The 10369-nt window shown below is 44.0% G+C and overlaps 3 protein-coding genes across 3 annotated transcripts; 1 reads left to right on the forward strand and 2 right to left on the reverse strand.

Annotated features, from left to right (window-relative positions):
* The first annotated feature begins 3700 nt into the window (after positions 1-3700).
* On the forward strand, positions 3701-5384 carry LOC111071162 (microfibrillar-associated protein 1). Its single transcript, XM_022362332.2, has 3 exons — positions 3701-3844; positions 3900-4803; positions 4867-5384. Exons 1-3 carry the CDS (start codon positions 3775-3777, stop codon positions 5300-5302), a joined length of 1410 nt encoding a protein of 469 aa, XP_022218024.1. The 5' UTR covers positions 3701-3774; the 3' UTR covers positions 5303-5384.
* Positions 5318-7184, reverse strand: LOC111071160. Its single transcript, XM_022362329.2, has 5 exons — positions 6454-7184; positions 6252-6293; positions 6083-6187; positions 5722-6024; positions 5318-5651 (listed from the first exon to the last, which is right to left on the reverse strand). Exons 1-5 carry the CDS (start codon positions 7034-7036, stop codon positions 5440-5442), a joined length of 1245 nt encoding a protein of 414 aa, XP_022218021.2. The 5' UTR covers positions 7037-7184; the 3' UTR covers positions 5318-5439.
* Positions 7051-10304, reverse strand: LOC121403786. The gene is made up of 9 exons (XM_041592044.1): positions 10046-10304; positions 9765-9962; positions 9265-9706; positions 8382-9209; positions 8174-8319; positions 8000-8117; positions 7423-7512; positions 7163-7362; positions 7051-7071 (listed from the first exon to the last, which is right to left on the reverse strand). Exons 1-9 carry the CDS (start codon positions 10154-10156, stop codon positions 7051-7053), a joined length of 2154 nt encoding a protein of 717 aa, XP_041447978.1. The 5' UTR covers positions 10157-10304.
* Positions 10305-10369: the final 65 nt, after the last annotated feature.

Below are 10369 nucleotides of genomic sequence, written 5' to 3' on the forward strand. Positions count from 1 at the left end.
AGACAGTATTCTTTGTAGTACACGGGTCGTATGCGTTCTGTGTGCTGTTCTACGAGCGCTTAATTGGTGGGGAGGCTTGGGGCAACACCACCGACCAGAGCAAATATCATCTTTGTCTTTGTCTTTGTCATTGTCTTTTTCCTATAGCTCGAACTTGTCTCCCTGCCAATTGATAAGCGTTTGTTTTGTTGTGGGGCTTTGCTATGTCTGGAATTTTTGTTTCTGTGTCTGCTTTGGCTTTTCGATTTGTTTCGGTTTATTTTTTATTAATATTCATATAAACAAAATAAACCATTTGACATGATTTCTGGCATGGGTTCCATGGATGCCAGCTGTGGTAAGATAGTGCCAGCCAGCAAAGCACACAGCGCTCCTCGCCAATTGATGCTGCGGGTGAAACTTGGACCTTGGAACAAATTTGAATAAAGGTCGCCCAATAGGAGGGGGTGGTAAGGGGAGGGGATAGGGTTTGGCTAATTAGCCAGAGTCGTTAATGGGTCTGAGAGTCGTTAATCTGAGATGTTCGACAGTTTTGCTTATTGATCGATTTATGGGCTCGCTAAATTGATTTCAGCTGGTTTTGTTTTTTTTTTTTTTGCTTTCAGAACTCGCAAGAAAGTAATAATTTGTTGCCTAATTTTTAACTAGGTTTTTAGGGATAATAAAAACACACAAGTCAATGGCATACAATTGAATTTGTCACTCCTTCTAAGTGGCACGTATTAAATGAAAACTACTTACATAAATAACGAGAGTTCAAAAATTAATAAAGTCAAATATTAATTGGTGTAGAAAGTGTGATTAATTTGCATCTTATATGCATAAGGAGAGAAAGGTCAACGCAATGCCGCTTTCACCTGAGTATTAAATTACTTGCTCACCTTGATGCCGAATTTCTCAGTCCTTAAATTATATTTATTTATTCGCTGTCGTCTTTCGTTTAGCACTCAGGTGGATAGGCACATAGAGAATTGTGTCTTAGAAATGTTCTGAATTGTATTTGCAAGATGGTGCCTTGATTATTTCTGTATTTCATTAACGTGTTTTTATTTCTTATTTGGAATTCACCAAGCGAATATACTGATTGATCACTTATATTTTAACTTTGGCTATTATTATGCCCTTTTTGAGCGGGTTGTCCTTTGTGAAATTGTTGAACTTTGAGCACTTTTCCTTTGATCGTATTTTCACTGGGTGGGGTTCCAATCGCAGTTCGAACGTATTGACAATTTTCAAATGAATGACTTTTGCAAGCGGCCGTTACGCTGTTTTATACGAGAGCCAGGCAGGCACCCGGCAGCCAAGGCAGCGCCAAATCACAAATCACCGAGCGTGCCCCAGCTGCGGGAACCCCACTTAACGGGCTCCGGCTCTCTCTTTCAAGTCTTTGGGCGCCAAAGAAAGAGCGAAGATCGAACTAAGAGCAAGAGCAAGCGCAAGCCTATCGACGCCGGATATGCCATCGCCGATCTCCACAAGCTTCGTATAGTTGCTCGTATAGTAGAGATCCGAGAGCAAGAGCGCAGCTGAATCGATGACAGTCGATTGTGAGCGTGACGGAAAATCTTATTTAAATGCAACTTTTTTTATAGCATGGCTTACAGTCAAGCACTTCCTTGATACATGGGGATTACGAAAGATTGAATGCCCCCAATTCCTTACTCAATCTGTAACTCTAGAACATTTTCAGCTCAACTTTGTTGTCATATCTAGGTAGTACCTAGAAACCTAGTTGGTGTTATCACACAAACAGCGCCGTGATCTTAAATGTGTAGGGAAATTCGTTCCACTGAATGTAATGTGATGTAAAACGTGGCTAAAACTATTGGTAAAATATAAATAAACTAGAGAAAGATAAACTGCTGGCAGTCATGTTATAATGTGAGCCATATACTCGTACTGAACTGAACTGAACTGAACTGAAAATGCAATAAAGTGGAATCGCATGAATCATCCATTAGCATTTCGTAGAACTCTCTGCAGAAGTGGCAGAGCATACCAAAAACAACTTCAAATGGTAAAGGGGGAGGACAGTTGCGTGGGGGGGGGGGGCTAAATGCTAAAGGAAATGCGTTGTAAACAAAATACAAAAAGTTTAATTGTTAGGCAACAAGATGTTAAGTTTTCTTAGTTACTTTTGGCTCGCGTGATGGATGAATGGCTGTGGATGTGGATGTGGATGTACATGTACGCAGGCACGAGTGTATGAATATTTTCTTTTATTACTTTTTAAGTAAACTGAGACACCAGTCACAAAGGAACAAAAAGTGCGCCAATTAATAATGTGCCTCTCGATTTTATCACTCATTTTTTGTTGCTTTTGTTTTTGTTTTTGTTTTGTGTGCGAGTTGTCTCGCCTCGCCTCGCCTCAATTGCCTTGCCGCTTGGTTATGTCTTACTTGGATAACGACGATAACGAGTTCGATCTGGTATGATATTGATCAGATATTTCTCTTTCTCTCCCTTTCTCTTAATAGAAAATTATTCGTTTGGAATTATTTCTGGCGAGTGTGCTTAATTCTAATAAAAATGTAATGTTTACTGGAATTGAAATGCGCCGGTTGGCGGCGGTTGGTTCAAAAAAGTATCAATCACCATAAATTCACATTGGAACTGCGGTACGGTGCGGGTGCGGGTGCGGGTGCGGGTGCGGTGCGGTACGTGGAATTGATGGGGGGGAAAACAGTATGATCAGCCAGATCAGAAGAAGATCAACAAATTAATGTCAAATTTATTAGGTGCGCTTCACCGCCAGCGGAAAGTCACCAAAATATAGCGCCTTGGCCTAAGGTCAGTGTGGATAGCACCTGCCGGCTGGCTGATGCAGAGATTACCCAGGGCAGTGGCATTGATTATGGCTATGCAGTTGAGCTTTGAAGCGTGTTGCATTAATTAAATATGCCCGCCATACAGTTAACTAACAGCCAGCTGATGTAAATCTTGGCCATTCCACTAGCCAGCCGAAAGCAGTTCAAAGCAGTTTGGCAAATGCGACGCAGTGTTTAGGCCCGAAACGATCTAACAACAGCAGCAACCACGGAAAGTGTATTTACATATAAGATGCAAGCACATCCACTTGAAACGTCACAAAACTGGTCGAGCCTCTCGCTGCTCCCATGACATGTGAGTGTGTGTATGATTGGACTTTGGCCTGTTAGGGCCGGCGGTGGTTGTCTCTTTAAGAACAGAACCAGCTGACCACACGTGCTGCGTGCGTGCTGTCGTAACGAACAAACAAACGCAATATCAATCAAAATATCTTTTGGAATAAATTCCCTATTTGCTGTTATTCAACATAACTCGTATTACACAAGAACACAAGTCTGCCAACGAATAATATTTATGAATTGTCTGAAAGAAAGCGTAGTAGTCAATTATTTATAACATTAATGATTGTGGGCGTTGACATTGCTAAAATATGCAGCCGGCTCGACTCGGCTCGGCTCGTCTTATATGTATCGTTAATTGGTGTCTCAATTAGTTGATGGCTTCATATTAGGGGGTGCTAAGTCATCGCACTTCCGTCATTCAGACTTTTAAAACAAATCAAATTTTACCCAAGCGGATCTGAAGATGATTCATTTTGAATCTCCTTTTGAAACGGCCAGGCTATCGCCGCCTTATCGTTATCGTTTACGATAGCATCGGTATTTAATATTATATTTCATCAATTTGTTGGTATATTTATCCGATAAATCCGCGGTCACACTGGTCGGCAATTTCTCGTAAAAATAAATACAAATTTTATAAAATTGTATTAAATTTGAACACAAAATGAGTGCTCCCGTAGCCCCTTCGGGCATTCAGAGCACTGCGGGTGCGATTCCCGTACGCAATGAGAAAGGTAGGTCAATGGAATTGCGGTGCGGTCTTGTAATTGTTTACAATGATTTTTTCAGGCGAGATTTCCATGCAGAAAGTTAAAGTCCAGCGATATATATCTGGCAAGCGTCCTGACTATGCCCGCGTCGACTCCAGCTCGGACGAGAGCGACGACGATGACTTCATTGACACACGAAAGCGCATGGAGCGCCACAAGGCTGAACGCCACAAGATGGAGCTGGCCCGACGGGGCAAGGCCGACGGTAAGGCTGCCGAGGACGGAGATGAGGCCGAGGTGGATGATGCACGTTTGCGACGCCTGCGTGCACGCCCCGTGGATATGGAGGACATGGAGCGGGAGCGAAGGGAACGCCACAGACACATCCACGAGCCCGAGATGATGGAGAGTGATAGTGAGGAGGAAGAAGAGGACGCAGAGCAGCAGAAGAACCTCGAGCGGGGGACCAACAAGATTACACTTGCCTCCGAATCCGACACAGATGCGGAGCTGAGTGACACGGAAATGGAGAGTCGGCGCACAAAGCTGAGGGCGAGAATGCTGCAGCAGCAGCGCGAGGAGGAGGTGCTCCAAAAAGAGGATGAAAAACAATCGGAATCCTCGGAAACAGAGAGCTCCGAATACGAAGAGGAAAGCGAAAGCGAGGAGGATAACGAGCCGCGTCTCAAGCCGCTGTTTGTAAGGAAACGAGATCGTGCGACCATCCAGGAAAAGGAACGCGAGGCCCAGAAACAAAAACAAATGGAGGCGGAGGCCAAAAGAGCGGCCAAAGAACGGAGGCGTGCCACCCTGCGAATGGTGGAGGACAGCGTTAAGAAAGACCTGGATAAGACCAAGCCAGAGTCGAATGAAGCCTGCCTTGAAGATGTGTGCACCGACGATGACAACGACGAGGTGGAGTACGAGGCTTGGAAGCTTCGCGAGCTCAAGCGAATGAAACGAGATCGAGAAGAGCGCGACAAGTGAGTATTCTCGTAAAGTACACGTACATAATTCTGAACCACAACTAAATGTTTTAATTGCAGCACCGAGCGGGAGAAATTGGAAATCGATCGGGTACGTGGTCTCAACGAGGAGGAACGACGCCAGGAGCTCCGGCAGAATCCCAAAATGGTCACCAACAAGGCCACCAAAGGCAAATATAAATTCCTGCAGAAATACTATCATCGCGGTGCCTTCTACCTGGACGAGGAGAACGATGTGCTGAAACGTGACTTTGCCCAGGCCACGCTGGAGGATCACTTCGACAAGACCATCCTTCCCAAGGTGATGCAGGTGAAGAACTTTGGTCGCTGCGGCCGCACCAAATACACACATTTAGTGGATCAGGACACCACGAAATTCGACTGTCCCTGGTATGCGGAAACATCGAACAACATCAAGTTCCACAATGAACACGCGGGCGGCATGCGGCAGCAGTTTGACAAGCCCACAGGATCCAAGCGAAAGAAGTTGGAGTAGACAATAGGCTCAATCTTATGATGTATTTAGTAATTGCAAATAAAGTAACATGGAATATATGTGTATATATATATATATATGTATACGAGTATGGCCACAAAAAACAAGGAACAAAAAAATATTTACGAAAATGAGACTCAAATTTGTACTTTTGGGTCGTTCAACAGCGCCAGATTATGCTGCACCAGGGTCTTCATGATGCCCTCTGTGGTTATGTACTGGACATTGGAATGATTACGCAAGAGTCGCTTGTGTCGGTTGATATCCTTGGCCACAGCTATGACATACAGCTTATGTTCCAGCACAGGCGGCTTTGTGTACACCCTGCCACCAGCACTTTCAATGATGGCTAAAGGGGAGGCAAACGCACGTTTTAGTACCGAGGGAAAAATAATTCAATTTGTATATAGAGAACTTGCCTTTCATTTCTTTTTCATTCGGTTGGATACCCTCGCATAGCATAAAGTTTAAGCCACTCAACAATTGGGGATGCTGCAGTGCCATTAGGGGATCGAATTTGTACAACTTTTCGAAGTTGGAATCGGAGAAGAGATGTTCCGCCTCCACGGTTGCACGGGACGTTGCCCTCATGGATTGAAGCCAGGAACTGGACAGTATCGGTTTATTTGCAGCCATTCCCACCAGGAATTTGTACGTGCGATCACCCTTGTCCATGATGAGGATGTCGCAATTCAGTGGATCGTCCGTTTTCTCCACAGAATCTACAATATTAGGATAGATAAATGATGTAGGTAACAGTATTTTTAAATGTCTGTTTACGCTTTAAGGCCTTCAGAACAGACGCCAACTCTGCTAGATTACACATCGAGAATGCTATTTTGATTTTTCCTTGTCCTTTAGCCTTCCTCACATGTTGGTTAATGGCTACGGAAGATGGAATCAGTTTTAGATGGATCCTCGCAGAAAGCACTTATCTTTTTTTATTTACCTTTGAGGGCATTCTCTTGAGACGATGGGCCTGTGCCTTGGCCTGTGAAAAATTTAAAATTGTTAAAATCACAAAAGGAATTGCTGCGGAAACTGATCGTTTTATATACAGGGTATAAAGCGAAAGAGATAGAGGCTTTCCCTGAATCCAGAAGATGGGTTCAAAAATATCCAAAAAACTTTTTCCTTGCACTTTTACTTACTACTCCTTGTTCTTCCCTTCTTTCCAGGCATTTCCTTCTGTTGTGCTGCTGCTGCTGCAGCTGCTGCGGTACTGGTAGTTGGTCCATCACTTTCCTCTTCAGGGACAGAGCTTGACTTTCTTTGTTGATCTTTTTTGATCCTAACAACGAATTCCCGAGTTGCAGCAGCTTTGGATTGTGGTTCTTCTTTAGGGTCCTCCTTGGCAGTATTCCTCCTAGTGATCCTTCCTGTAGTGGGTGGTGTCTCACTTCTACTAACTTTTGGTTTTATAGGGTCGTCATCCCCTGTTGGTGTTTCGGACTTCCTAAGTCTGCCCACCCATCGTTTACCCACTGCACTAGTATTCGCTTTTTCTTTCTCTGGTGGCTTCTCCTTCTTTATCTTACTCTCTGTGGTGTCCTGCGGTGTCGGTGTCTTGGACTTCTTAGGTCTGCCAACTCTCCGTTTAACTTCTGCACTGCTATTGACTTTATCCGTCTCTGCCTGTTGCTTGGTGCCTTTTCGATTTACTTCTGTATTTGCTTTGTCTGTCTCTGCCTCTTGCTTCGTTACTGGTTTCGTTTTCAGCCTTCTTAGTGGCATTCCTCGCCTGTTCTCTATCTTTTTAGCGACTCCTTCTTCGGATGTGTTCCCATTATCAGCTGCCTCTTCCTGACGCTTTTCGATGCTTTTTGCGTTTCTTTGTCGCCTGCGTGGTTCATTAGGAACGACATCTTCCTCTTTTTTGGGTTCGATCGCCCTCTTAACTTTGGAACTCGAAGCAGAATCGAGGTGTGTGTTAGTCGAAGTCTTGGAGTTACTCGACCGTTTCTTGGCCAGCATTTCGGGGGTACTCTCCTTGCTAACAGCCCTTTTATCCTCTTCTGCAACCAACGAATTCCAAGGTGGACGGCGAACCTTGCTGTGAGCTGTAATAACGGGATAAATAAACAACTTGAAGGTCAAAAAATCCAAAAATCAAAACTTACGCTCGACTGAGTTTTCTGCATTGGCTGGCCGCTTTCTTGGCTCGATCCTGGGTGATTCAACTGAAAAGCGTCGTTGGTATGCGTTTCTTGCTGTTGGTCAGGATTGTTGTATTAATTGTGGTTGATTATTTTCTTTTACACCAAGGCCTCGCTTAGCACGGTTTCATTTGAATATTTATCGTTGTACTTAATGTTTCAAAAATGCAAAAAATTAAATAAATAAATTTTTCTGTGCGCCCCGGAAGAAATTTTCGATTAATTTCTGCATTCATTCCGTGAATTTTCCGGTTTTTTTTCAAAAACTATAGCCACTATATTACGTCTTATTATTATTATTATTAAGCAATTAATTATTTTAAATAAAGAATATTTAACTTCACGACTGTTTTCACTTTCGAATAAAGCACTTAAAAATGTAAAATAAATTCGCGATTCTTTGCGGGAAGGAACGTAACATTCTTTGGTATTTGTTTAACTCAATTCTCACTTAGCACCGACAAGACACGGGGTTTTCCCAGTAATTTAAGATCCGCATTAATCGAGGCCTACGCGTATGTAAAAAGTTCTGGAAACCTACTAGTACGTGGAGGTGACTCCGATCCGACTATACGGCCACGCGCGCCTTCGGGTAGTTTCGTCAAACGCCGACGGTGTTTGTTGTTTCTGTCCAAAAAGACGGATTCCATTTGGGTAATCTGTCGAATCTGGGAATAGTTAAACAGAGTCATACGGGGATGCACGCTTAACTTACCTTGGCATTATACTCGTCGTCCTTAATAATGGAAGGTTGTACGAATTTAATTTGAGGTTCGTTTGGATCAGCAGTTGGCAGTGGAGCACCTGCATCCATTTCCAGCAGCAACTCCATGACATCATCATATTTAAGGGAATCCAGAGCTATCATTAAATACGAAAAATAACAATTAACAATACTTTTTTTGGTTCAATAATGCACTTACCTGCTGCATCTCTTGACGTTTGTGCCTTGGTTTCTGTATCTGTATTTTTCACTGGAATGTTTTCTTTGTCTTCTCGAGTGTTCTTATAGTAGCTGTGGTCGTCTGGCAAATCGGTTTCCTGCAATTTTGCTTGCTTGATCTGCGAGGAAAAATCTTGATTGTCCTCATTGTCGCTGTGATCCCTAGTGGATTCGGCTGCGTGCAACCTTTTTAGGTTCTTCCTTGTGGGGAATAGCTGAGTGGCAATGAAATCTTCGTTCGTCTCATCCCAATTGCTGCGATCCTTAGGCGAATCGACAGATGGCAGTCCACCTCGTTTGTGCTTTGAGGAAAAGGGGAATGGCTGAGTGGCAATGAAATCCTGATTTGTTTCTTCCCCAGAGCTGCGATCTTTAAGAGTTTCGATTGCTTGCCATCCTGCTTTCTGCTCGCTCACTAAGGTAAACGGAAATGGCTGAGTGGCAATGAAATCCTGATTAGTTTCATTATTCTCCTCTGGCACTTTGCTTTGAGGGACAATAAAGTCCTGGTTTTCTTTATCTTCCGCTTCGAGAGGAGTTGCTGTTGGCGTCTCTATAGTGGCCACAATCAACTGCTTTAACCCGCAAAGCGTTGGTGTGGCGGATTTCTCGGGCAGGCCTTCATCAGCAACCATCATATCGAATAGATCAGGAGTACAATTTCCTGCATCATGAGATGGATTCTGACCGGATAGGTCTGGCGTCATGCAAGCAACTCCTCGGTCCTTGCTGCTATTCAGGACAGTGCATTTGGAATTGGATGCAGACCAATTTAAGGCACTCAATTCAAATTCAGTTCCGTCGGCATCTGAGTGGAAAAAAAGACTTAAATGATACTAAATATATGAACAGAGTCTACTTACCATGCCTAATCTGTTTTCCAAATATATGAGAAAGTGGCGCCACAGCATCTCCCAGAACCATTGATGAATCAAAGTCGTCAAGTGCATCCTCATCGAATTGATTAAAGTCCTGGGTGGAAATGCGTATCTGGGAGCCCATTTCAGAGGCATCTCCATCGTTGGAGTTGCCCGCCTCATTGTGCACAACAGCAGGTGGAGGTGGAGTACGAAGGAGATCTTGCGTCTCTGGTATCATGAAGTCTTCGCCGAGCGAAACTTTGCCGCCCTTCGTGGAGCTATCAAAGACCACAGCTTGGGTTTCGGGCACAAAGAAGCTGTCAGCTGTTGTGTTAGCACTTGTGTTGGCCGACTGCACCTCCGTTTCAGGAATAACCAGACTCTCAGCTGTTGTATCGACAGATGTGTCCCTGAGGGCTTCCCCGAATCCACTGCTATCATGGTGCTGAAATATTTAAATGCATTTCATGCATTTCCTTTGGCACACACATGTGGTTACACACCTGAAGAGGATCTATCAGTTGCACTTCGGCCTCCACATTACCGAAGCGTAGCTTCACCTTTCCATCGATGGCATGCGCATGGCTTATGTCCGCATTACCGTTCTCCACGTCGTTCACGAACACCTTGCCGAGTAGCGCATTCACGCGAAGGACGCCCGCTCGATAGACGGTTGCAAGAGCATGATACAGCTCCATGGACTACAAGAACACACAAGTTAAAAAACAACGCAATGCAATGACTGCATTCTTGGGGCTTGAATTAAATATTTGTGTGTACTTACTTCATCGGCCACACAGAACTCGTATGCTTCCTTGCGCCCAATGCGGTAGACTTTGCCAGGCTCTAGCAGAACGGACGGCCCACCGTTTATGCTCAAGCTTACATCTGCCATCCCAGGATACGCAAATTTCCCTGCGCGGGAAAATATATTTTGAGGCGTAATTTGGAACAACAATTATGACTCTTTGAGATGGGATTTCTGGTATTCAAAGTCGACTCGCATGCGTTTTTGGTATTTCCGACTACCGGCATTAAAAGACGACTATCATGCACAGCTTGCTATGTTCAATAAACCCAATGATTTGAGAGATAAAAAATTATGCAT

The sequence above is a fragment of the Drosophila obscura genome, unplaced genomic scaffold (assembly GCF_018151105.1).
Source record: "Drosophila obscura isolate BZ-5 IFL unplaced genomic scaffold, ASM1815110v1 contig_1, whole genome shotgun sequence".
Taxonomy (NCBI): domain Eukaryota; kingdom Metazoa; phylum Arthropoda; class Insecta; order Diptera; family Drosophilidae; genus Drosophila; species Drosophila obscura.

What these genes read in the sequence shown, in the direction of transcription:
- LOC121403786 (XM_041592044.1), bottom strand. Translation starts at nt 10,156, where the DNA reads ATGGCAGATGTAAGCTTGAGCATAAACGGTGGGCCGTCCGTTCTGCTA. An exon ending in TGGAAAACAGATTAGGCATG is followed by an intron (nt 9,210 to 9,264) that starts GTAAGTAGACTC and finishes TTTTCCACTCAG; the next exon opens with ATGCCGACGGAACTGAATTT. An exon ending in CCAAAAAAGAGGAAGATGTC is followed by an intron (nt 7,072 to 7,162) that starts GTTCCTAATGAA and finishes ACACATCCGAAG; the next exon opens with AAGGAGTCGCTAAAAAGATA.
- LOC111071162 (XM_022362332.2), top strand. Translation starts at nt 3,775, where the DNA reads ATGAGTGCTCCCGTAGCCCCTTCGGGCATTCAGAGCACTGCGGGTGCG. An exon ending in TCCCGTACGCAATGAGAAAG is followed by an intron (nt 3,845 to 3,899) that starts GTAGGTCAATGG and finishes TGATTTTTTCAG; the next exon opens with GCGAGATTTCCATGCAGAAA. An exon ending in GATCGAGAAGAGCGCGACAA is followed by an intron (nt 4,804 to 4,866) that starts GTGAGTATTCTC and finishes TTTTAATTGCAG; the next exon opens with CACCGAGCGGGAGAAATTGG.
- LOC111071160 (XM_022362329.2), bottom strand. Translation starts at nt 7,036, where the DNA reads ATGCCACTAAGAAGGCTGAAAACGAAACCAGTAACGAAGCAAGAGGCA. An exon ending in GAAGGGAAGAACAAGGAGTA is followed by an intron (nt 6,294 to 6,453) that starts GTAAGTAAAAGT and finishes AATTTTTCACAG; the next exon opens with GCCAAGGCACAGGCCCATCG. An exon ending in TGTTCTGAAGGCCTTAAAGC is followed by an intron (nt 6,025 to 6,082) that starts GTAAACAGACAT and finishes CTAATATTGTAG; the next exon opens with ATTCTGTGGAGAAAACGGAC.